The 27,501-nt window shown below is 40.0% G+C and overlaps 2 protein-coding genes across 3 annotated transcripts; one reads left to right on the top strand and one right to left on the bottom strand.

Moving 5' to 3' along the window:
- On the top strand, positions 1 to 25,475 carry Mocs1 (Molybdenum cofactor synthesis 1). Of its 2 annotated transcripts, XM_065230510.1 has the most exons (4): positions 1 to 241; positions 22,847 to 23,399; positions 23,525 to 23,959; positions 24,035 to 24,155. In XM_065230510.1, the coding sequence occupies exons 1-4, from the start codon at positions 41 to 43 to the stop codon at positions 24,088 to 24,090; spliced, it is 1,245 nt and encodes a 414-aa protein (XP_065086582.1). In that variant the 5' UTR covers positions 1 to 40; the 3' UTR covers positions 24,091 to 24,155. The 2 variants fall into 2 exon arrangements, with proteins under 2 accessions (XP_065086582.1, XP_065086581.1); XM_065230509.1 differs by lacking the exons at positions 23,525 to 23,959; positions 24,035 to 24,155 and adding an exon at positions 24,671 to 25,475 and having other exon boundaries at positions 6 to 241.
- B9d1 lies at positions 25,342 to 26,349 on the bottom strand. The gene has a single exon (XM_065230575.1). The coding sequence runs from the start codon at positions 26,260 to 26,262 to the stop codon at positions 25,471 to 25,473; it is 792 nt and encodes a 263-aa protein (XP_065086647.1). The 5' UTR covers positions 26,263 to 26,349; the 3' UTR covers positions 25,342 to 25,470.
- Between the last annotated feature and the right edge of the window lie 1,152 nt (positions 26,350 to 27,501).

The following is a 27,501-nucleotide window of genomic DNA, read 5'->3' as shown; positions in this document are numbered from 1 at the left end:
GCGAAAAATCGACCAAAATATTTAATATCAGCGTGACAAAATGTTACGAATAACGCAAACTACACTCGGTGCCGTTCGGAAGTGCAACCATTGGGCGGAGTGTGGAGAACTGCTTTTGCGTGCTGGTGTCGGAGGAAATCCCACCGGCTGGAAGTCGGCTGCTATCAGTGCGAATGGCATTGGCAACAGCAGGAGTCAGTCATCGATGACGTCGGGCGAATCGTCTGATAACAAGCGCCAGGTATGTTGAACTCGTAACGTTTCTTTTTATTTCGTATTCAAATAAAATCTATATTCTTTATGGGGGCAATAAATTGCAAATTCCCAACTTTGTAGGACAGGGCAGCAAATATGCTTGAATAACGACTGAGTCTCTCGGCATGCGTTCTACGTGTATCTATCCCATGACACTTTTGGTAATTTTTAACATGTTCATAGAACAGTATTTTTTATATAAACTTTCAAATAAAACTGGAAACAAAACGCTCAAAACATGTCCACTGTGTATATGGACAGCCCTTTTGGTGCAAGCACGTATTTCAACTATAAAAAATGAGCCGAGTTCGGGTTGACAAAATTAAACAAGTTGGGGTCGGTCATAACTCATACGGCAATGTTTATCTAATCATGTGACGTACAGTAATCCCTGCATTCATGCGGTGGACCACCGTCCACCCACTGCTGTTTATCGGCTGTGTGCATCTACCAATTGAGCTGATTTTCTGTAGTTAACTAGTTTATGCTTGGCACTAATCACATAGCATTTCCCCTACACAAAATCAGCGTAATTGGTTGAAGGACAGTCGAGCAACAGCGGTGGGTGGATTGTATCACCCACCGCATAATTTGAGGGATTGCTGTATGACATTAGATAGGAAGATTAGACTTGTGGGCCGCCACCGCCGGAACTTTTTCACACCTCGCCGTCGCCGATGATTTTGACACGCCGCCGATGATTTTGACACGCCGCAGGTATAATTCTCAATACGCGGACGATGTAAAGGCTTTAATTCACTTCTAAATTTTATACAAAGCATTTCTCTTTCTATCTGAATTCAAAAAGAGGCCACAAGTCCAAATTGGAACAATAATTTTGCTATCTGTTAAGCTGGGTTTAGACTAGGCAATTCAAAAAATGATCAACTCAGACTCAGTTGTATTCAATTGGTTTGAAAAGTTAAGCCTGGTTAAACTTTTTTCAATTCAAGTGAGTTGATCAAGTCAGTTGAATGGCATGGTTTACACGTTCAATTCGCGTTCAAGTCAGTTGAATTCAACTGACTTGATCAATTGACTTGCCCTGTCTAAACCTGGGGGGACGTGCTGTCAAATCAGCCTACTGATTATTCTTGTATGAAATTGGTTCCAAACGTAAACAAACCCTGCAGGTTTCTTATGGCTTGTTTACGTTTGGAACCAGTTATGCGAGGTAGGCGACGATTGTTCGTATTTGACAGCCACCTCCCCCCTTGGTCTAAACCCAGCTTTAAAGTCATGGGAAAAGTCATTCCAATTGACCAGGCAACCTACCAAATGGATGAGATGTTGTCTCTTTAACCAATTCAGCCTCTTTAGCAAATTCCAGTAATCACCAACTAACTCAAAATGCTTGTCATCTGGGAGCCGAGTCAAACTGTCAAACGGGAGCCAAATATTCAAAAGAGCTCAGAAGTCACGTAAGTAGTTACTGTTTGAACCACAAGTAAAGGTGTTGCCACCTACTGAAAACAAATTAAGAATTATAATTATGAAACTGTCGAAACATCAACCTTAGTAGGCGGATAATGTAAATCATCGAGCGTGATGCTCGAAAAAGTGGTTTTATTTGATTTTAATAATGCGAAAACATGATTGCTGAAAGAAAAATGTAATCAAACTTTATACGAGTCTTGTGAGCTTTGTGGGCAGGTGCACTCCCATCACCATGTATACGTTATTTCTGGAGCAGAGGAGGAGGAGCCAAGAGTTCATTTGACAGCATGTATATACAATTTCGTGAGCTGTTTCAGCAAAACAATTTGAAACTTCGGAAGATTTTCAAGATGTTTTCTAGCTCACTTGAAAAATAAAATCGGCTGAGTTCGCAGTACTCAGGTAATCACTAGTAAGGGCCACCCAATGAGCTGGATTACCGAGGTATACGATACAAGCAATTAGTGACGTCAAAACTTGCGTTTACGTTGATTTTTTGGTTTACTAATACAACAATATTTCACGATCTGCTTCACCTCTCTCTGTACCACATTGAGGGACAACCACATTAGATCCGTTTGCGTTGCGTTGACGTAAATTTACTATAATGAAATTAGCGAACCGTAACAAAATGTTATTTTTTCTGTTGGACTATTATGGAAGTTACAGCTGGCGTGGAATTTGCGTTTGGCTCGGATTTCGCGCGTTTTTATAGCTCTGTGGAGCTGATTTTGCGGAAAGTTTATCAATGAAAATGTAACCATTGTTATCAGTGCATTTTTCAATTAAAATCAATTCACTTTTTATTTAAGTGGTCATACCAACGATTGAAATTTGTTGTTCAGCAAGTATCTGATCAATATTGTGAAGAATAAATGAATAGAAGTAACAGGAGTATGTACCATAAAAGTCCAGAATTCTGCGCAGTTTTAAAAATTCAAAGATAGGTAATTATAATTGTGGAAAATTTGAATTAAGATTAACATTGAGTTAGATAGTAGTCATCGATAAAAATCTCCAGTTCTTTATTTTTTATTAGAACAATGCATCATCTGGACAATAAAAAATAATATTTTTGGTTGCTAGTTGCACATTGGCAAAAAATGCTTTCCTTCGAAATTTATCTATGGGCTCAATATTAGCGACAATTAGGCCAATATTAGGGACATTAATCCTCTGTAAAAAATGTTGAGCCTTGGTCAAAAGCTCAAAAAATTATTCATCTTTCAAAATGTATTATGCTTGATACTGTTTCGACTAGTGTTTCCATTTCCTCGCCGTCTTTAGCTAGCCAGAAATAGAAAAACAGCTGATTGCTCATCTCGGTAGTTCCTGGGAATCGGGAAATACTTTTATCTTCTATATGTCCAAAATGCACCATCAGAATGTTCATTTTTTAACTTTCTGAAGTTTATTTAATTCTCCCCTGGAATTTTCGTCCACTTTACCCCGTAGATTATTTTCCGATTCCTCCCGGAAAATTATTTCGTCTTTCCTCGAAAGCCAGAAAACTTCGCTTGAAAGGTTCTTCCTTCTCCCCCCACCAGTAATCTTTCACCGGAATATTGTGATAACTTTCCTTAGAATATTCTTGGTGGGCGTTGGCCAGATTTGGATTTTTCAGATATAATCCTAAATAGGACCTAGATTATTTAATACTCTAGTAACCTCAAGTCCGTGCTCTGTCACAATGTTTCATTGTGATTAATCAACACTCAAAGGGGTAAAATATCAAATTTGGGGTGAATTTGAAAGAAATGGAACTTGGAGTGTAGAGCGCACTGCCCACTGGACGATTCTGAAGCCTGGCCAAGTGAGTGGGGTATGGGTTTATTTGATTGAACGTCATTTCCAATGTATATATTGATACATTCAAACCATTGGCATTTGAGATAAGACAGAGATAGGATGCGGAGGGCCCGCTTAGGGGAAGCGTAACCCATGTTATGGTTTCCATTTATTAAATAGTTCAGATAGGCTGGAAATGACAGGTTCATAGTGAGAAAATGTACCATATGGGGCCCGTTCACTGATCAAAATCAGATTCACATCGTCAGACCCTGCCCAAGAATAAGGGGATTGACGATGTCTTGTCAAGTTTTATTTTGAATTTGCGTTTTGTATTTAATACTCTAGTCCACTGCCCATAATCGCATATCAGTCCCATATGGATAGGAAATCAAGCAAAGATGGGACTGATATGCGATTATGGGTAGTCCAGTTCCAGATTAGTTTGCTATTATTATCTTCTGCATCGCAGCTCGCGATAGATTTCTAAATGTGGGTTCTCTTTTCCGACCATAATAGTGTGAGAAAAGGGGGTGAGTTAAACGTTGCGATATGAGAATAGAGGCAAATAAATAGGGAAGACAACACCATGACCCAAATAAGTAACCAATGCATGCGGCTCACACTTAACTTGTTCTATTTCTTTCTTTCTTCCTATCATGTACTAATATTAACTGCCTGAGGACAAATGGGAACACGACCAGAAGTTCATTAGGAGAAAAGTAACAAGAAACTTCGAACAAGAAAAGAAGATTTAAGCTTGCACCGGCAAGAGGAAGCAGACAGAAAGGATCATGCCGGTTGGAGACAGCCAATGTATACTGGACGAAGCTTGTATCTAGGAAAAGCCGTGTGTGCAGGAAATCGTAAGTAGGATAAGAATCGTAAAAGGTGTGTGCTTGCTTGATAAGATCCCAACTGCAGCTGGGAGTGGCAATACTCATTGATGAGTGATTTATCGTACCCATTTATTAGTAACTGTTAGCAACTAATGATTAATTGATTTACCTATTTTAGAATTACCTATACTTCACATCAGAACCTCTACTACTCCGTCGCAGCACACACCTTATATGGATCGCTAACCTTTATTTAGTTTCAGCATTTTCGACATTATAATCAAAGGGTGAGTTTAAAAAGTATAATTACCATGCATATAGATAAGTTAATGTACCAGAACCTGGACGGACACGAGCCTACCCAGGGGAGGACCCGGATACGACCACCCATGTGTGTCTAGAGTATCGCACGAGCTGACGAGTGCAACGGGAAGGACAGTAGGTGTATAGACTAGGGGGTTGGTCCCTAGATAAGCCTTCTTAGCGGAAGGCACAGCCTATGCACTGAACAATTACAATTACTTTCCCTAGAATATTCTTCCGATTTCCACCAGAAATTAATTTCGACCTGATCGTTTTCGACAACCCATAGAGCTCTATTTCTTCCGGAATTTCTTTCCCAACTTCGCCTAGAAGCTTCTTTCGACTGTACCGAAAACCCTCTGTACCTAGTCATTCTAAATATCATGTGATAGAGCAAACTTTCTCACAGATACTGGTGTCGGTTTGCCAGAATCAGTCGATATTCACGAGAAATCAAAGTTTAAAGTCATTGTTTACATTTGGCAGAAAGATCATTTTCACATGTTGATCTAGTTACTAGATTCCTCCATCATACGTCAAAACAAAAACGATAAAGTTGAGTGCAAACAATAAATGAGACTGCTCGCTAAGTGCCTCAACTTCCCTAAAATATAGTAAACCGAACCATGGTTCAGTTGAAATTTACCATTTTTAGAAACTTGTTTACCTGTTCGTAGCATTAATGCGGAAGAAAGAAATACTGGAAGGGCCTTCTTATGAGCTGGAATATCCAGAAACTGTGGAAAACGATCGACCCATTGTGGTTTTCAAAAATATATTTAAAACGATCCAGATAGTTTAGATGATGAGCTAACAGAGAAATCGACAGATGTTGGCGGTACACGGTCGATGGAAACAACTCTAAATGGAGTAGGATTCACTTTTGCTAGGCTTTTAACGCTTCTGTAGTGAGCATTTTGCCAGCTCTGAACTTATAACAAACATCTACGGTTAAATATTATTCATTTTAGACTAATGTTGTTTTTTTTTTTATTACATATTAGGGGAAATGGATGTAATGTCGGCCTAAATGCTCCTAATTTGGGCCCATGCATAAATTCAGTAGCGACCAAAAATATCCATTGGTACCGTCCCAATAACGCGTTCATCTAGTTAAAATTGATAAATAGCAATTTTTTAGCGATGGGCCCAATCTTAGATCCATAGGCCAACATTAGAGCCATTTCCCCTATATTCAGTTTTGCCATAACCTCCAGTTTGATTAAAATTGTAATACAGGTAATTTTTCACAATTCTGAGTAAAATTTTACTCAACTGTGAGTTTTTTTCGATAGCCTTGTTGATATTGAGCTGTCAACTGCTAAGCGCTCAATTTACAGTGTACTAATCACGTTTCGTGACACTAGTGGCGCTAGTGTCGGGAAAAATTGTCGCTTAGGGATAATAGAAGAGTGAACCATATTGTTAGTTTATTATATTTGGATAAACCTTGAACCTCTCCGGATTAGAAGGGACAGAAGAATTAATCATATTGTCGAGCAGTTTTAAGACGACCTTCTACCAGCGATTTTACGGAAATAAAACAATAAATTCCAGATTTTTCAAGCATATTACAAATAAGACCCTATTTTCTCGAGGTTGTAGAAGAAAAAATATCAAAATATTGTTCCACGTTAAAGTTCGAGTGGTAGGAAACGTAATTATAAACTGATCGAATGATATGATCCATTATAGTTCGTGAAGCCATCCAGGAGCGAATCGATCCGAATGTTCCACCTCGACCGCTTCGTAACAATCTAATGCAAAGACTACCTCTGCGTCGCATTAGATCATTCGGTTCAAGTTGTGGATTACAGGACAAGCACCCACAAACGGAGTAAATTGTCTTAACATCGTGAAGCAGGTCTCATCAAAGGACGTAGAACCAGGAAAACACTTAGGACTAAGGTACCAAAATGTCCGATCAGGATAACATACAATAGGGTTCTTTAAGAGTCATACGAACAAAATGGAGTCGGTTGGTTGCACTCATGCTTGGCATGCACAGTTGTACACACCAACTGCTCATTTAGTAATAACTTTTCACTCAGATTTTGAAATTTATTTTTCTTTAAAGTAATTGAAGCCTAATCTCATAGTTTACTATAGAAAAGCGAAGATTAGGTAAAGCTTAACATTTGAATCAACACTAATCAATTTAACACTTAAATTCCGAGATGTGTAGTGAGCATTTCTCACCTCATTTTTACAACGCAAAAACAAATACAGTTTACTACTAGCATTAAAATCTACTTTTTTTACATATCTACAATAAGCTTACACTCTATTCTATCTACTGCTTCAAAAAGAACTATGTTCCGTCAACTGTGTGCAAATTTATTTGCAAATGAGCAGTTCGTGACCAAAACTGTGTACGCCAAGCATGGTTGCACTTAAAGATGTGAAAAGTGAGCAGGGTTGCTTCCACTCACTTGCTATAAAAAGATGTTTTTGGGAATTATGAAATTATGAAATCGTATAATGCCCATTAGTACTTGTAAGTTACAAGAAGAGGTCATGAAGTATATGTTTGACACATAAAATCTGTCAATATTGCTTCCAGTGCGTCACAATCAGCGATTTTACGACTCGTGAGCGCTCACTCAGAGTGAACGCTCACGAATCATAAGATCGCCGATTGTGACGCTCTGAAAGCGAAATTGACAAGTTTTATGAGTCATACACATACTTTACACCCTCTTCCTGTTACTTAAAAGTACAACATACCATTATTACATCTACTGATTGCACAATTCCGAAAAACATCTTTTTATAGCAAGTGAGTGGAAGTAACCCTGAAAGTGAGTAACAAACACAGAGACAGTTTGCAATCTCATCGAGCTGAGTTAAATGATATATGACACCTGACCCTCCAGACCTTAGATCGAAAATTTGTTTTTCGAGTAATTTTATAGCCACTGAGTGAGTACACCTATTTTGGTGATTATGTAAAAAAAAGAAGTCTCGCTGTTGTCTAATCTCTTCTATACTACCCATTATCGCATGCGATACCCGAGTAAAGTCGGCTAACAAAATGAAAGCAAATCGATATTGAAGTTTGCAGTTCCTATCATAATGAAAACTCATGTTGATTTCAATTGTCGCTTCATATACCTATCTGATATCATAATACTCTTTCATTAAGCAGCCAAGAGTTTTTTTTTTAATTAGTGCAACATAACTCTTCAAGTTTTGCTGTTAAGGTCTTGTTGAAAATTTAATTTATATTCATCTTTGGTTGAACTAACGATTCTTGTTAATTTGTTTTGTTTAACACATTTTTAGGTTATTCGTGACATGTCCGGGTGAGATTTGTACTCAACGCTAATAAATTTGTTATGGTTATTTTGCGAACACGCCGTTCGGGCATTTGGTTTATCGTTCGTTTATGGTATTATTTTTTTAACTAGAGAAGTATTTTTTCAGCGTGAAAAGCATGGCCCGTATTCAGTTAAATATTAATAATCGCAATGATTTCATTGACAGCAGGATTTGTTTTCAACAGTGTAAAATGTTGCTCTCACTTTTGTTATGTCAACCGTCAAGTCAACCAAAATGGGATCAAGTAGGTTATTCAAAATAAGTTACAAGATAATAGCCAATTTTGATTTCAATTTGATATCCAGCTTTGCTCGGGTATACTCTTCTTTTAAGGATGATAAAATGATTGCAGTTTTAGCGTAGGTCATCATCACACTAACATCAACAGTCTATTCCAACAAACAATTCGAATCATCCGAAAAAGATCAGTAAACCCACTTTGATAACAGAAATGATTAACAAGCAAACGAACCCACAAAAGTGTTGTCAAAAATAAGTCGACTTCGTGTACACCTTTGAAACATGTGTTGGGGTGATGATCGTCGCATTCGCGAAATACTGCGGCAGGTACACAGTGAATTAGTCACTTTATTTACCTGCCTATTTCCGACAAGCGCATTTGATGTTTCCTCAGTCAATTAGCAGTTTGCTAAACAGAAGAAAAATGCCACTGCTAAGCGGTGGAAGCTAGCAGACCCCGAGTTGGCACCGAATCAGGCCATAATTGACACTTTGGAAAACAATTCTCCACTACATGCTCACATCTTAGCGGGTCTGAACGGTGGTCGCTCTTGTGGTGGCATAATTGATGAGACACATCGTTCCCTGATGGCATTCGTACCAAGTTGCAAGTCGGTACCAATAAAAACTCCTCTCACTCATACTTTGGGATGGGTCAAATAGACGGTACTCTCAATACATATATTCTTGGCCTAGAAAATGTTATTTTATTACTTACTAAAATAAATTAAATATATCTTACAGAAGTCACTAGGAAAGGAACTTTAATTTCATACCCAGTTTTATACAAATAATCTTCAAATTTCAACTCCGTTGCTATAAACTAAAAGTCTACGTGCAAGATGACTTGCGTATCACACTTATCCAATATTTATGTTTTGAATCCGTGCCATATATGCGCATGTGTAGAAAGAAGCACGTAGGTATTTGTACAACATTATTAATCGATTACTATGTCTTTTTCAAAAGAACGTATCTGCTTATGTAAACAAAGATTCAAACGTCAATTTGTCGAGACTCTTAGCACTCCCACGCAAACTAACACCACCATCGGCAATGATGGTGCTGTTAGGGCCCATGCATTAATTATGTCACGCTAAATCGAGCAAAAAATTACCCCCTCCCCCCATATCGTGACGTTTTTCCTATACCTAATGCATTGCTTGTCACAAAATCTTAGACCCCCCTCCCCCCTTAGAGCGTGACATAATATATGCATCAAACCTTAGTTTGCGTGAAAGTTGAACGAGTTTCGACAAATTGTCGTTTGAATCTTTGTTGACAAAAGCAGATACGTCCCTTTGGAAAAGTAATCGATAATATTGTCGGAAAGAGTCACCGGGTGGAAAAAAATAAATCAAAATTTAATAGCCTAACTTATGTATGCGTGCTGTGGTACGCATACCGGTATCCGGATCAATCTGGATCCCAACATTGCCTTGGTATTTATGGTTCCTACACATAGACATAAATGTATATACCAACTTCGCACCGGCTACTTTTTTAAGTGTTTTTGCTTTGACTGGCGTGGCAACTGACTGGTTTTAGCCAAGTCGTGGCCGATATTTGTTTGTAAATATTGTCCCAAACCGAACCGAGAAACAGTGCGGGTAACAAGATTGTAGAAATCATTAGCATCTATAGATGTCAAGCATGGACACGAGATGGGTCTAGTACGTTCGGCATAACGAATAGTTGAATATTACTCCTTCTTTTGATTGATGACCGTTCTTTCGCATACAATGGATTACATCATTCAAGCAGTTTAAAGAAAAAGAGGACGTCATTTTTTGTTTAAATTCAAACGTAGTTTTTTCGTTTAAAACCGAGATTCTGTCAATGCATTGTGTTCACTGTGTTCCGGTAGGCAAGTAGAATGCAATGACCACATTTTCACTTAAATACGTACCCTTTCATCTTAAGATGACGTTTCTCACCACTCAGACTCGAACTTTACCTCTCAGCAATGTTATGAGATTTGTTGTTCTAGAACTTCGAGAAAGGAGGTATTTATATATGCTAGGCCTATTCAATGTATACCTTATAACGTTTTTTGACGTAGGACTACGTCTATGATTTCTATATGGGGGTACACTTTGTGAAAACCGAAAATGGAACATGTAACAAAATTATGAAAGATTTAGAACGTTAATAACTCAGCTACCCCTGGACCAATTTCAATAATTTTTTCACCAATCGATTAGAAATATTTCTACGCATCTGTTGAATTTAAGACTTTATCATTTCACAAAATGTCACTATTGAAAATTGCACGAATGTGTAACTGTTGCCTTGATAATAAAAACTATCACCGTTTGCCTGCAAAAAACGATTTCCCTAACACAGATTTCAAAGTTGAATTCCATCTGATCTTACCAAACGGTGTTTATTCAATCACCGCGTGTTGAGTGATGGTGTTCTCTAGTACACAACGCAAGGCTGCCTGCAAGCAGCGAGCTACAGCCCACATGAGAATTTATAGAAGGAGGAAGAAGCCGCACCGCTATTGATCGGAATCAGTAGCTCTTTGTGAGTCGCTGTGATTTTGAGGAGGAACTAAGGGAAAAGAATTCTGAGGATAGTTCCAAGAAAATTTAGAAGAGAGCTCCAAGTGAGTGAATCATATGGTCGAGCAGTTTTAAGACCACCTTCAGCGATTTTCCGAAAAATTCTTGAAGTTCTACAGAACAAGAATCATTTCAAAATATTGTTCCACTGCCAAGTTCGAGTGGTAGAAATGTCATTTTGAACTGCTCCATTCCGAAAAAAGTTCCAAGTAATCGAATTCTGCCTACAGTTCTATTGAAATTCTAAGAATAATTCCAAAAGCATTTTTAGTATGTATCCAAGATTATACTTAACCAAAATTCAGGCCAATTCTCAATATAATTGTAGCATTAACCCTTCAATTATTATTGAATTGTTTTTCTAAATAATTGACTTTAACTATTTATGTTTGTATTACTTCACGACAATGAAGCGAGTGTAGTATAAAACGTCAACCGTTTAAACCCCTGGCCGTAATATATAAACAGTGGAAATAAATATGCGAGGAACTATTGCGCGTTTCACACCAAATTGGACCAATAAGCGCGTTTTCACCTATTAAAAAGTGTGATAAAACTGCAAGTTTACGTCTAATCGTCTTGGTGTCTTCGGTGCACTTATTCCTTATGATGCAAGCAATAAGTGCTCAGAAGACATCAAAACGATTTGACGGAAACGTGTACTTTTATCACACTTTTTGCATTTTTGGGACAGTCCAGTTTCAGATGCAATCAGCAATACTGTAGCCAATTAAACACTTTATTGATTAAAGATTAGCAACAACAATGCTCTCACTTGAATGGTGCTTTAACGAATGATGAAACAAGGTAGGCGATGCTGTCGGTGTAGGTAGAAAGCTTCATTCTTGAGAGCACAACCCTGATGGTAAGAGCATCACGATCGTTGCTCCTACCAATAGTGAAATCCAACCAGCCATCGGCCACCCGTCAAATAACAGCTGTCAACTGCGACTCGCATCAGAATTTTCACTTTTGAAATTGAAAATTCGCCTTTTTCTGTACGTTTTGTTAATCAAAAAGCTTATCAAATCATAGGGAAAGTGGTCTTCTACGAAATGGTAAGTGGCTTCAATGATATAATTGCTTGCAATCAGGAAAATAGTTGATTTTTAGACTACGTAAACGCAAGCAGAATCGTTGCATTATCCTGGAATGCAACGAGGTCAAATTCTCGGACAAATTTCCACTTTTCGGGTTCCGAACTCGGGGAGCAATAAATTTGCGCAGAATTTGTTGAATATACGTCTAAAAGTTTTTTTTCCTTTTGGAAATTTGAGATTAATTTCATGTGGCTGCTCCCCGGGACGGAAAATTTGCAGCACAAGCCCATTCCCCTCAATTCTTGCTTTGCTGCTGATCTACACTGATAAATTGAACTATTCCCATTTTGCTTGAAATTTAATCAATTTGACATTAAACTCAGCTTAATCATATCGAATGATTAAAAATTAATCCTCTCTACACCTCTCTATCTAAAAAATATGCTTCTGATATTAATCCCAGTTTAATCATGGTTGATTATGATTAGATTGTAGATTATCTTTTTTTGAATAAATTTCAATCATTTTTGATTCTATTTTAATAATTTTTGATTGAATTTTAATCTTTTTTGATTATACATATATCAGTATTGAAAAAGAATAAAATTTAATACTGGAAAGATTATTTCGATTTTAATCATGCATGACTACTGTCGAAGTAATCATGGCTCGGACTCAATAAGGTGAAGCGGGAAACTGCATACTTTTTAAGCTTTTTTGATTTAATTTATCTTTGAGTGTACACAGCTGTGCCGACAGTGCCAAGACGGTCATCAGACTGATTATTTTGTTTGTATAAGGGCTTCTTTAGCGGTGGTCTGATCTAGATCCAAATTTATGTAACATTTGAAACAGCTAAAATGAAATAGATCAAGCTAAAATAGATCAAACTGCGTGCGTACGCACCGGTTGGTCTAGTTTTGGCCGTTCTATTTCAAACGTCAAAACCCGAGTAAAAAGAAACTCACTCCCTGATTTCGTGGTCAACCATTTTTACCGCGAAATTGCCCTCTGATGGCCGTTTCCGGGTAAGATATGTAGCTTTAACAAAAAACCTATGGTGAGATCTGACCCTTCTTACAAATATATAAATAAAAATATTGCGAAATTTTTCTCGCATGATGCCGTATGTTGTGTTTTGGGCCAAGTCAGAAACTGGCCACTTCCCTGGGGGTTCCTGAAAAATGCCCAAAAGTGGGTGAAGTGGTATTGGCACTATATTTGACTTCCATTGATCTTGTTTTTGAAATCAAGTATGATTTGCTGTGTCGTATGATGGGTTTTGGGTCAAATCAGACACTGGCCATTCCCCTGGAGGAACCCGGAACATACCCGGAAGGAGCCAACATGGTCCTGGGCACTATTTTTGACTATCATTGATTTTGTTTTTGAATTCACCTGTGATTTGATATGTCGCGTGATGGGTGATGTGGACTATGTCAGAAACTGGCCACTTCCCTGGAGGTTCCCGGAATATGCCCTGAAGTGGCCAAGGTGATCCGGGGTACTTTATTTCATTACCATTGATTTTATTTTTTGAATTCTCATGTGATTTGATGTGTCGCATGATGGGTTTGCAATCTCCAGAACCGGTGGACCGAATCCAAAAGAATTAAATAGCGTCAAATGGGGCCACAAAAAGAAGGGTAAAACAACAGAACAAATCCTGCAGAACAGAAGTGTCCGTTGAAATTTCCATCAGAAAATCCGGATATTCCCTACCTGATCCTTCCCTTGCGATGCTGTTGCATTTGCGACGATGACGGTGCCGATAGCAACAGAAGCATCGGTAGTGCGATAGAGCTGGAACTCCACCATTGTCAACAGTAGTCAATTGTTTATCGCTAGATATGACCACTTTGATGGAACCGCCTTCGTTTCGGAGAAAATCTAGGAAAACATCGGTTTGTTTTGCAGAAAAAATCCCAGTACCGAAAGAAAACAAAACATAACCTCGAGTAGAACAGCTGTCAAACTGGTTTGGCACAGTGCTTGCCTTGATCCAAATTCAGTTCAAAATAGATCAAGAATTATACTGGTTTAAAAAATTTACATTTTAGAACTAGTCTAAAACAAAATGTAGACCACTGGTGCAAGGACTCGGTCTGGATCTGTTCCAAAATTTTAGACCAAATCAGCCAATTGGACCGCCGCTAAAGATGCCCTAATGGTATGTTTGGTAACCCGGTTGATTTTACAGTTCACATGTTTTGTTTTGAAGAAAGCATTGGAATCCTATCCTAGATCCTAACTGTCATGACTCTCGGTTCGTTGCTCCCAAATTCTATCGGAAAAGGACTACACTGAACCTAATAAGCAACGGCCGCAGCCACCGAATCGTTCTCCAGGGGGAGGCACTTCCAATTTCCGACAGGACAATAACTTCTACTGGATTGGAGTATGATGAGGACTCGGGTGAACCACAGGTGACGGTGGTAAGTAGACGAAGCGAGCGTGCATCATCAGAGGAAACTGTTCCAGATGCGCTTCCGAGAGGAGTTTCTCCGAAAGCCATCGATTGACTGAGTAAAGATGCGTCGCCAGCGTTCTAGTGGGAGTTTCAACCGGAATCCGACTTGGAGGTGGGGTTTAATATGTCTACATGGTAAGATAGTCCAACGATCGGACAAATGGAGAGAAGTATGATGTATTTGGCGAAAATCAGGGGCGCTGTCGATGGTAGGAAAACAAACACCGGTGAAGATTATACCTCCGAATATGGTCCGAGTGATCATCGAAGGCGAATTCATCGATGTCAGTTACGATGAGGATCGAATCAAGGAAATGAATGTCGGTTGGCTGATGAACGAAGTTATGGAATCAAACATGGTAAATGACCACTGATCAAACTACTACGGCCAGAGGGTGGCCTTTGTATGGACACCGATCCCCTCAAAGGCTTTCGGGAAAATGGCGTTCGGTGAAATGGCATGCGGCCAAATTTTCCATAGTAATTTTTTTTCGCCCCTCCCTAGCTCGAAACCTGGCTACGCTCTTGGCTGTGAAGAATCCATGGCAGAGACATGCACAGAGCAGGCGATTTAGTACAGTGTTGCCAGTAACTTTAAATATCATGAAAATTTCTAATCATGGGTGCCAATGAAAGTGTCCAGGTGTGTGTATTTTTGGCACACTGTGCAGAGTGAGAGTGACCAACCCTTTGGGTATATTCCAGGCACACAATATGCTAGGTCTGTAAATCCGCTAGCACGGAGTTCCCAACATAATCCAGTATATCCAGCAAACTGACTTGCATCGGTGTACTAGTACTATTTCCAGCCACTAGTAACGCATTAATTTCATTTGGATTCTACTATAGTATTTTGATGAACTTTCCCGATAATTTGCAATGCATTTTTTAATTGAAAAAAGAGTTATTCTTGTAGTTAGATACACACTCTATCATATTAACTAAAGCTTGGGCCATCATATTCATTTCGAAATTTTAATAAATCGACGTATAAACAATCAATACGAAACTAACGATTTTAAATTGGCTCACTACTTGACTAGCCTATTGGTCCCAAGCAAATCTATTAACATACCCCATTCTAGTATAAATTCCAGTACTACACTATGTTTGTTTTGATTTGCTATGACAGTTTGACAAATAAAATGAGGGGTTCGTGGATTTTCCTATGTTTCGAGGGGTGCATCGATTAGCTTGGGACCGAAGAGAGTACCAGAGCTGAGCCAAAAAGTTGAGCACGTTTCTTCGGGACCTTCTGGTCTTATAGTTACCTCTATGGTATAAGTGCGTGGATTGTGTATATACTTCCCTTAACGAGGTCAGCTTGTGAATCTAGTACAGCAATCTTGTGTATCTAATCCGGATGTTCCATAAGGGTAATTTTCGGGAACTTGTTGAAATAACAAAACATATATGGGGCGATCTTTTAAGTACATTACGGAAGGAATGGGATAACTAATTTGTGATAAGCAATGCATACGAAGTAGGAAAAACGTGACGAAAGGGGGTGATTATTTGTTTAATGCATGTTCCCTACACGGCCAATGAGATCAGTTTACTCATAAATCGCTAAAAGTGCAGGAACTCAGCGATGAGTAAATTTGCCTCTTGTTTTTCTAGGAAAAAATCTCGAATATGAAAAAAGTAATGATTGGATTTTCTCAGTCTATTAACCACTTCATTCGAACTTTGAAATTAAACATTATTTTGAGATTTTTTCTTCTAGAACCACGAGAAAAGTCGCCAACATTTGTGAAATCGCTGGTAGAAAGTCACGTCAAAACTGCTTGACAAAGTGGTCAATTGGTACCCAACAAACATTGAATGTTGAATAAGAGCTTATTCAGGCGAAAACAAGCTTCTTCAGCTAAAAAAATGCTTATTCAGCTGTTGACTCGAAATGTTGGTTGGGTACTACTCCTAGACTGCGTAAAATTTACTCATCACTGAGTTCCTGCACTTTTTGCGATTTTGAGTAAACTGAACTCAAATATGGGATGATCTCATTGGCCGTTTTCAGAGATTGGCAGACTGGACTGTTAAAAATAAATAATTGATATAATGGGAAAATCGCATATTCTGATTGCAGGTACATGGATAGTAAATGGACAATATAGCGAACTAATCTCTCCATAAAAGCATAACAGTCACAGCTTTGCTTGATTTTCTATTATAATGGGCGTGTTATGGCGTTTATGGGTAGTAATGTCCTCTTCAACTGTGCAAATAGACATAACAGTCGCAAGTTGGTCATCGAAAACGCATTTAACGGTCAATTTAAAAGTATCGTAGTTGGTAGTACCACAAACGAAGTGACAGACGACTAACTGGGGAAAAATCCATTAAAATAATGTGGTTCACTGTAATAGAATTTTCTTGGAAGCTTGTGCCATCATCCACCAGATGGGCTAGTTTTTTTGTTTTGATTTGAACAAAGTTGATTTTGTGTACAATGATTCTTTGACAGTGTGCAAAGAGTGTATCATTTTGTCATTTTTTTTATGCATTTCAGGAGTAGATTGAAAGAGATAGAACCAAAACATTCGAATACATTTGGTGAAAATGCTAGGATAATCCAGTAGTAGTGTTGCCATGTGGTACAATCCAGTAGTAGTGGTGTTGTCATGTGGTACACTGAAAAATTGAAATAGCAGATTAGTCACCAAAGTTTTCGAGCCGCTCCGTCTGTCACTTCGTTTGTGGTAGTACCACCAACAATCAATACGAAACTAACGATTTTAAATTGGCTCACCACTTTAGTAGCCTATTGGTCCCAAGCAAACGATTAACGTACCCTATTCTAGTTGAAGTTCTATTACTACACTATGTTTGTTTTGATTCGCTATGAAAGTTTGACAGATAACATCAGGGGTGTGTGGATTCATGCAGAACATGCAGGGGTGAGTGAAATAGCTTGGGACTGCTTGGGACCGTTGTTCTGGTACTGAGTGAGCCAAAAATAATAATGATTTTCTTCGGGACCCAGTGGTCTTAGAGTTACCTCTATGGTACCACCACCTGTGGCGCGCATAGTCAATTCCCTTGCGTTTGACGTTTAAACACTACCGCCACCTTCTACGCGATTTTTTCGATTATGTCCTCATTTATGATGGGCACAGAAATCTGAATACATGTATACCTCGATATAACGTAACTGTCACTTTTGAACTTCCATCGCCGATTTCTCGCAAACGATCATTCAAACAAGCCATCGGACCAAGGAAGAATTAACTCTGCTCACCTCAATCTGTGCGGATCAACAGTTTTCGCTGTGCCGAAAGCTATGCGAAACGCTGTGCCGAAGCGTGTCAATCAAATATCCCATGAGTTTGGCAACCCTGAAGATTTAATGGCTTTTGTGATTTTTGTGATTTTGCAATAAAACGAAGCGTGACAAAAATAAATCACTGCTGCAGCACGGAAATTTCACCAGAATAAGCTAACCAAACCAAATCTGTTCCAAGAAGACCGATTGTAGTCCTGGTGCATGCCGGTTCCTTAGCTATACTCCGTCGGATGGATTCCGGAAAGCTGGATGTGGTTCTTCATCCGTGGCGTTGACTATGAAACAGTACAACAACGATAACAACTGCGAGGTGGAGGTGGAACTGTTCAATCGGCTGCAAGCGGAGGACGGCTACATGAAGATTAGCGAGGATTTTGAAAAAAAAAGTTTATCGATTTCCTCGAGGTGTCTAGTGTGATTCTGTTGTATGCCAAGGGGAAAGTTCAAAGGGGTTAAAGATCAGGTTTAGGTTGTTGAGATGTATTGTCACATTTGACTTAAATCGCTGATTTCTAGCTAACAATCATTAAATCAAGCAATGCAATAACACCACCGTAGATATGAGACAATCCTCCATCGTTTGTTCATGCCAATTTGAATAATTGAATTGTTATTTGTGAGATATCCACGATGGAAGTTAAAAGTAACAGTAACTTTATATTGAGGTATACCTGTTATTGTATAAAACAATTTTTAAAGAAAGCCTATCTAATATGTCGAAGACTGCACAGTAGGGTATCATAATATTGTTGAGCGAATCCTGATTATGAAGATCGCAAATCCGAGGAGGAAGATTTGTATGACGCTATGTATCACCCTGAGGGTGATCTAGTTATTGCTGTATGATCTCGGCGCTACTATTTATCACCACACTTTAACAACTCTTGCAGGGAATTAGACGAAGTACTGGCTGCAGGAGAGTTTCGAGTAAAGTCCTATAGGCTTGACTTCTAATCCGGGATACGATCGTCTAGTCCGATGGATTTAATCAATTCATCCTGAAGCGAAGATCAGCGACTGTTAACAAAGTGCGAAACCTTAGCAACTATTGGAAAATCGTCTGTAAAAAACAGTGATGTCGTTTTATAATATGTTCTGTGTCATTCTTGTCAGTTTGTGCCTTAGCGTGCCGAGCAGTGTACCGTGGTGTGTTTCGGCACAGTGTGCAGAGTTGATTACCCCTTGCATCGGACAGATGAGATAATCCCCCATTTATTGGTAATATTAAATTGATTTAATTGTTATTAGGGAGATATTGACGCTGTGACAGCTACGTTATATCAAGGTATACCCAACCGGTGGAAACTAACGATTTTAAATTGGCTCACTACTTGACTAGCCTATTGGTCCCAAGCAAATCGATTAACGTACATCATTCTAGTCGAAATTCTAGTACTACACTATGTTTGTTTTGATTCGCTATGAAAGTTTAACAGCTAAAATGAGGGGTTCGTGGATTTTCCTATGTTTCAAGGGGTGCATCGATTAGCTTGGGACCGAAGAGAGTACCATAGCTGAGCCAAAAAGTTGAGCACGTTTCTTCGGTACCTTCTAGTCTTAGAGTTACCTCTATGGTATACCTGTTCTAGAAATACTCAGAGGGAGAGATGCCCTAATAAAAAATAACCATATATGAACGATAACCCAAATAATAGAACCACCGACAAACCGACATGACACTTAATTCTGACTTATGCCCGAAAATCGTAAACGGTCGATTTAAATGTGCAGTGATCCGAACTGTCAAAACCCTTGGACGGGACTTGACAATCGGGTAGCAATTTCGAGCTAATTTCCTGTAAAATCCGAGCCTGTTTCTGATTTGTTCGATTTGACAGTAGCAATCGTGGAATAAAAAGGACAGAGGGATCGCATCAGTCTGGCTGGCAGTGATGCCGGAATCAATGTTGACGTCAATGGCGTTGTTAATTGTTTATATTTGCGAAAGGAAAGTTGAAAAATTGAGTGCACTGCGTGTTTTAAGCGATGGATATTGTCGTTTGTTTATGGTTGTTTTTATTGTGTTGAGCAAAAATGATGTACAAGTTGCTAAACTGCGATAGAAACACCAACAAACCGACATGAATGACCATACAAAGTACCATCAAATTTCTGATCAAAGCACAAAACTGACATCTGCCGCCGTGTTTGCGAAAAATGTGTATCCTAGTCACGAACACGCATACAAAATGTATGAGTTGGTTCGTGTCTAATCTATTCCAGGCGAATTATTTTTTATCTAGATAACAAATTTCTATGTTTTCGACACATGGAATCGCTGCATATTTGAATCCACCGTTATAGATTTTCGATCAAGAGTTAAGGTTAAGTTTTATGTCGGTTTGTCGGTGATAGCAACTCCGAATAAAATCCAAATTAAAATTTAAAAAGTAGAAGGGTCTGTGCCTAGGGGCACGAACGGAAGCTTGACGTAGGACCGCTAGTGGACGGAACAAATGTGAACATTTAGTTCTTTTAATTGATCAATAATCAATTATCTTAACTCTTTCCGTTTTTTATTTGTAAGCGTATCAAATTTGTAGTATGTATTTCAAAGAGAAAGTTGATGAAGAGAATCCAAGGGACTGTCAACTTGAGTATTTTCGATTCATCTACCCGACTTTAAAAGGTGTATTTTGAATTTCTTGTTATTTGTGATTTTTTAAGTTTTGTGCATTTTGGTATTAAAGTGTATTTAATTCACCCCTCACAGGATTTCCTTCCGAATTATATGAATGGGGCGGGGCGGAAGTATCGTTTGTGCAGAATATGTAAAAAAAGAGGGACTTCGAGAGATTGAACTCGTGAGAGCTAATTTTTTCACAAGTTTGATTTAATTGGCTTTCTGGGGACTGAATATGCGAAAAGCGAATTATTCCCACTTCCCTCCAATTCTGTATGGATTTTTAACACTTCCTACCAGCGTGTTCTGGAAAATGGTCGGACGATGATTAATCTCACCAATACATTCGGGCCTACAATTGCACACCTTCTATATTGACCAGGTTGAGCCTTGATAGCTAGCTGTTTGCGGGAACTGATGACCTTGACAAATGTCCAAATAATACTCTTAACAAATTTATGGTGGTCCTGAAAAGGACCGTTTTGTAGTGATGGTTAGTAATGCTGAGCTGGGTGTTCAATACGGATGAGGCTGTCGAGCTGTATGTCGTTTGGAGCGAGGGTGACACGCTTGGCATAGATGACCGACCCGCAGCGACTCACGAAGAGCTACTGATTTCGATCCATAGCATAGCGGTGCAGCTTCTTCCTCCTTTGATGGTTGCTTATGTGGGCTCTGCAGCTCGCTCGTTGTTGTGACTGGAGAACAATTTTCAACATCACACGCCGAAAGCTCTGCTATTGCTGCTACTAATTTCAACGACCGAACACCACCACTCAGTGGTGTGGTCGTTGGGAGCGTGTGGTTCTGAGTATGGCGATGAGCGTGCACAATATTACGCAATTCCATCCTCCCTATTCGCACGCGCCCGAGGATCGGAGGCGAATGCCATTTCGACTTGTTTCGTCTACTTACTACTCTCTGACGACTGTGCTGGGGAAGCAGCATATGCATGTAGGTAATTGGTGGATTTGTTAAGTAATTCGACGCTTTTAGACAATGCTGGACATTTACCAGTTTTTCAATAGTTCCTTGTTAAAATTCAACATTTGAAAGCATTGCTATCGATGCGTAGCCATATTTCTGATCGATTGGTGATAAAATGATTGAAATTGAACCTGGGGCAGCTCAGTTATTAACGTTCGAAATCTTTCTTAATTTGTTACATGTTCCATTTTCGGTTTTTACAAAGTGTACCCCCATATAGAAATCAAAGATGTAGTCCTACGTCAAAAAATTCTACATTCCTGGCATCATTGGTCAACTCCGTCAAAAACCACGCTCAACTCTCCAAAGGGCATTCTTCGAAAACATTAAGAAGAGTGAGAAGCTCGATTGTCAACTCCCGCCCCGGTCAAAACCATAGGATTTTTTTAACTAGATAAAAATAATTTGTCCAGAATAAATCAGACAAGGACCAATTCCTAACTTTATCATGCGGGTTCATGGCTTAGCTAAATGTTTCCCGCGAACACGGAGCAAGATGTCAGTAGTGTGATTTGGCTAGAAATTTTGTTTTTTTGTGCTGTGGTCATTCATGTCGGTTTGTTGGTGATAGGACTATACCAAAGTGGTTTGGATGATACCCGGAACACGTCGTTAAGCAAAATAACCATAACAATTGTATTAGGATGGACGGAGATAATGTTTTGAGCCATATGTCAAAATCTGAGCCAATCGAACATTCCCATTAGAATTTTCCGAGGATTTCTTATCCTTACTAGATTAAATTTGAGAGTAATTGAACAGAAATTCAATCACCTTTATGTTTCGTGTGCTTCTCAAATTCAACTAGGTTTTTGGAATCAAAAACAATATTGTAACTCTATTAATCAATTGATCTTAGTTGGTTAATTAATGGCACCAAGAAATGTGCAAAATATTGCGATGCAATCAATTATTATTTTGCACGCAAATCGAATCAAAAATAAAAGTCATTTGAAATGCTAGCTTCTAGCAAGGGTTGCAAGATAATTTATCCATGCTGTCGAAATTTATTTTATTGTCTCCGCCTCGGTCTCCGCCCATCTCTCCCTCTGAGTATTTCTAACCTGCACGGAAAAAAAGTTTTCATGTAGTTTCCATTGGGAATGGACATAAATTTTTCCATTAACAAAACCAATGATATCTATCTGAATTTAACATAACATTCATGTGATCACAATGATAAATCACTTAAATTTCATTTGACACATAAGATTCATGTAATTTTGGGGTGCAATTCCCAAGTTATGTGAAATTCTATTGAATATTTTCTATTGGATATGTGAAAGAAGATATCCGGAAATTACGGACGACAAGAAAAATATCGCGTCAAAAAGGAAGTGAGTGTAATGGAAAACTTCTGAAAAAGTCATTCATTAGGTAGACCAACTATTAATTATGCACACCGCAGTGATAACTACCTGTTTAATGGCAAAGCTTTATTATTACCTACATATACTACCCATAAACGCATAACAGACCCATTGTCATGCTTTTATGGGAAGTAACATGGATCTCTAGTAGGTGCATAGATAGATATTCCGACTCTTTCAACCGTCCCTGTATCGGGTAAACGCAAAAAAAAATGAAACACGACCCGCGCCGAGCAACTTACTCAAACAGATAACCACATCCTACCATATCTCTATACAGCCACTGCATGTATGTTGTGTTGTGTTTTCTCCATTTTCAGATCTCATCGAGCAGCGGTACGACTAACAACAGCAAGCCCGAAGATACCTCCAACACATCTAGCTCACCCCTGACCGACAAGTTTGGCCGATTTCACAGTTATCTGCGAATATCGCTCACGGAAAGGTGCAATCTACGCTGCAAGTACTGTATGCCCGCAGAAGGGGTACAGCTAACGCACAAGGACAACCTACTCTCAAAGGACGAGGTGCTCCGACTGGCCAGTCTCTTCGTCGAAGAAGGCGTACGGAAAATCCGACTGACCGGTGGTGAACCCACGGTGCGAAAAGATCTAACCGAAATCGTCGAACGATTGAAGCGCATTCCTCTGTTGGAAAGTGTTGGCATCACAACGAACGGCCTCATGTTGACCCGGCAGCTAGTTGGCCTCCAGCGGGCCGGCCTCGATGCGTTGAACATCAGTTTGGACACTCTGAAGGCGGCCAAGTACGAACAGATCTCCCGCCGTAAGGGATGGGACCGAGTCATCGCTGGAATCGATCTCGCCATCCAGCTGGGCTACAAGCCGAAAGTGAATTGCGTTTTAATGAAAGGTACGTATTATCATCACCCAAACTCCCACCCACCTCGAAAAAAAAGCCGAAAGGACAAACATATGATGACCTCTAGTGTTTTTGTGTCGTTGTTTTTGCTGTGTGTTTGTGCGTGAGTGCGTTAGGATTCAACGATGACGAAATGTGTGACTTTGTCGCGATGACCGAAGAACGTCACGTAGACGTGCGATTCATAGAGTACATGCCATTTACCGGAAATCGATGGGACACCAGTCAGATGGTTCCGTTTCGCGAGGCTTTGGCCACCATTCGGACTCGCTATCCCCAGTTCGAAGCGCTGGAGAATGGACCCAATGATACATCGAAGGCGTATGGCGTTCCCGGCTTCCGTGGCCAAATTGGTTTTATCACTTCCATGACGGAGCACTTCTGCGGTACCTGTAACAGGTTGCGCATCACAGCCGATGGTAATTTGAAAGTGTGCCTCTTTGGCAATACGGAAGTCTCCCTGAGGGATGCCCTACGAGCCGGATGCTCCGAGGACGATTTGCGTTGTTTGATTTCGGCTGCGGTGAAACGAAAGAAGAAACAGCATGCAGGTTAGTGTTGAATGTGTTTGTGCTCAAGTGCGTGGGTGATTTTCCAGTGGTGCATTTTGTTTTGCTCGTCCGTAGGTATGCTGAACCTCTCGCAGATGAAGAATCGGCCCATGATACTGATAGGGGGATAGAGTGAACGGCCGGGGGTAACACGATCCTAGAGTAGAGCAAAGAAGACACGAACAAGGTCGGTAGAGCACCGGTAAGCAAAGACAACGTTGATGCATTAGTTTTTAATCGACTTGGATCGGGTTGTGGTTGTCTTGTATTGCTGTAAATTAAATGCCTCTAGTTACGGATATATGTGCAATGTGTTCTGTGAATATCGGAGGGAAGTAAGTGTCGGTTTCGATAGTCGGTTAATGGCATGTACATGTGAATCGCTTACATCGTCTCATATGAAAACAAATCACACACACACACGTGACGAACTCATTTGCATTCAATAATAGGAAGACCGAGAAAAGGTGACCGTTTTAATGAGTTATTAATTCAAGTACCTTTCTGTGACGTCAAGTAGCGAAATTAACATAACATTCTACGGCATTGGTGCACTTGTTGGATTTGTGCTAGAATCCAATCCCACCTAGGTATCTACTAACGTTACAAACGTAACACTTTAATAAGCTTGGGACATCTGCGTTTTTTTGTGAAGAAAATAGCAAATATATTAACTATACCCCCACACCAATCTCGTTGTTTCGTTTCTAGCTTCATCATCATCATTCATCTCATCGGCAACCCGCCGCTCCCATCATCCGCTGGGAGTGCGCCACTTCTCCTCTCTGAGCCATGTGGACGAACGTACCGGCAAGGCAACGATGGTCGACGTGGACGACAAGGAATCGACCAAGCGGGAAGCCAAGGCGCAAGCCACCATCTACGTCGGTCCGCTGATCTCCTCCCTGATCGAAAGCAACGAACTGAAGAAGGGTGACGTTCTCTCGATTGCCCAGATGGCGGGAATCGTGGCGGCCAAAAAGACCTCCGAGCTGGTTCCCCTGTGTCACAATATTCCACTATCCTCCATCAAAGTGGAAGCGAGTCTGAATGCTTGCACGCACGAGGTGAACATTCTGACCAAGGTAAAATGCGACGGAAAGACCGGAGTCGAGATGGAAGCCCTTACCGCGGCCTCGATCGCCGCACTGACGGTGTACGATATGTGCAAATCTGTTTCCCACGAAATTTTAATCAAGAACATCATGCTGGTGGAGAAGACAGGCGGCAAGAGCGACTACTACAAGCTGGCCAATAAGCCCAAGGTGGAGATTAAGCACGACGAACTTCCCATCGTCGTCAAGCGATACAAGACTGACCCTATCACGAGCCAAGAGGACTTTGTTCCGACCCATATCTGAGAATACTTTCTTTTTGACCGATTTCAGACTATGTGCCTTTTAATTCAAATGATACTTCTCATTTATTTCGGTTTAGTTTCTGTTTGAATGAATTTACTTATATAATCATACGATCTTAGCACAGATATAAAATCCAGATAGTTACTAAGTTCAGTCGTAGGATTGCCCCCAGTCGAGCGCCATCTTGCTACATCCTCGTGAAATTGCTTGCAAACCTACCACCAGTTCACCGTAGCTCTCTGAAGCCAGCCCCTTATGTTTGGATCCATCGGCCAAAATCTTCGGATCGCGCATCTCCGGATTGACTCCCGTAAGCCAGCTCATGGCCGCCGACCAGATGCTGCTAAACTTCGGTACATAAAGCGGCGCCCGTACGATGCGTTTCATCCCGCTCAATGGACAGTGAATCCTTGCGTAGCCTCGGTTCGTCTCAACATTCCACAAGTTGTTCCCATACATGCTGAACACAATCTGCGGCCAGCCGTGCGGGTTGGTCGATTTCATCGTAAATTCCAGCGGCATATTGAACACCACCGTCCTATAGTCGCCCTCCGGTTTTGCACTCTGCGTTATACCGGAACGCATACCGGACACCAGCTCCCAGTCGGAACCCGCCACGACATCGTACCGACAGAACAAACTGCCACTGTCCGGACCCATTGGAAAATAGGCCGATTCCAGTTGGCCCGTCACGGCCAAATGGAAGTAACTTTCACTGTCTTCGCCGCCGACGCCACCGGAAGGTTCTTTCATGTTGTCCTCGAGTACCGTAATAAATTCCAGACACAGCAATCGTTTGAGATATCCGTCGCCGTTGGCAACCATCGTTGGATATTGCAGCGAGTGTGCGCATTGCATGCAAGCTGCAACTCTTACAACTAAGCATGTATTTTCGATTATAAGAGGAGATTTGCGAACCGTTGATTCATTTTCACTGTTCATTTAATATTTCAATCAGTTAGCCAGGTAAATAATAAAAAATACACAAACTTTCAGTTAAGGGGTTTTCATAATATTCGTCGTATAAATAGAGCAGTTCGTTTCTCTTCCAGCATTATATAAACTCATGTAACCCATATAGCCATAAGAGACTTAGTTATGTAAATATTTTAATATATAAAAAATCTGAGAATTTACTTTTAACTATTTTTCCGAAAGGCCTAACTGGAGCTACAGTTGATACATATTTTGATGAATAACGCCATGTGTTAGTTTAAGCACCACTTCCGCTAATGCTTTTTTAAGGTACGTCATTTTACGAGACATTTCGGATTCAACTCATGAATGAACTTTGACAGAAGGTGGTTACCTAACGCCCAGCCCAGTGGCAGGCGCGTAGGAAACATGTTATACCATGTTATATCAAATTTGTAGTATGTATTTCAAAGAGAAAGTCGATGAAGAAAATCCAAGGGACTGTCAACTTGAGTATTTTCGATTCATCTACCCGACTTTAAAAGGTGTATTTTGAATTTCTTGTTATTTATGAATTTTTAAGTTTTGTGCATTTTGGTATTAAAGTGTATTTAATTCACCCTTCACAGGATTTCCTTCCGAATTATATGAATGGGGCGGGGCGGAAGTATCGTTTGTGCAGAATATGTAAAAAAGGAGGGACTTCGAGAGATTGAACTCGTGAGAGCTAATTTTTCACAAATTTGATTTAATTGGCTTTCTGGGGACTGAATATACACCCAAAGCGAATTATTCCCACTTCCCTCCAATTCTGTATGGATTTTTAACACTTCCTACCAGCGTGTTCTGGAAAATGGTCGGACGATGATTAATCTCACCAATACATTCGGGCCTACAATTCCACACCTTCTATAGAGACCAGGTTGAGCCTTGATAGCTAGCTGCTTGCGGGAACTGATGACCTTTACAAATGTCCAAATAATACTCTTAACAAATTTATGGTGGTCCTGAAAAGGACCGTTTTGTAGTGATGGTTGAGTAATGCTGAGCTGGGTGTTCAACACGGATGAGGCTGTCGAGCTGTATGTCGTTTGGAGCGAGGGTGACACGCTTGGCATAGATGACCGACCCGCAGCGACTCACGAAGAGCTACTGATTTCGATCCATAGCATAGCGGTGCAGCTTCTTCCTCCTTTGATGGTTGCTTATGTGGGCTCTGCAGCTCGCTCGTTGTTCCCAACAAACAATTCACAGTCACAAATAAGC

This window comes from Ochlerotatus camptorhynchus, unplaced genomic scaffold (assembly GCF_037179485.1).
Source record: "Ochlerotatus camptorhynchus isolate MF236.1 unplaced genomic scaffold, CSIRO-AGI_Acam_v1.1 ptg000330l, whole genome shotgun sequence".
NCBI classification, from domain to species: Eukaryota; Metazoa; Arthropoda; class Insecta; order Diptera; family Culicidae; genus Ochlerotatus; species Ochlerotatus camptorhynchus.
This window is presented reverse-complemented; position numbering and strand designations above follow the sequence as displayed.

Excerpts from the sequence above, each read along its gene's own strand:
- B9d1 (XM_065230575.1), bottom strand. The coding sequence starts at position 26,262 with ATGAACAGTGAAAATGAATCAACGGTTCGCAAATCTCCTCTTATAATC.
- Mocs1 (XM_065230509.1), top strand. The coding sequence starts at position 41 with ATGTTACGAATAACGCAAACTACACTCGGTGCCGTTCGGAAGTGCAAC. Across the intron at positions 242-22,846 it reads CGTCTGATAACAAGCGCCAG|ATCTCATCGAGCAGCGGTAC; the intron begins GTATGTTGAACT and ends CTCCATTTTCAG. Across the intron at positions 23,400-24,670 it reads GAATTGCGTTTTAATGAAAG|CTTCATCATCATCATTCATC; the intron begins GTACGTATTATC and ends TTTCGTTTCTAG.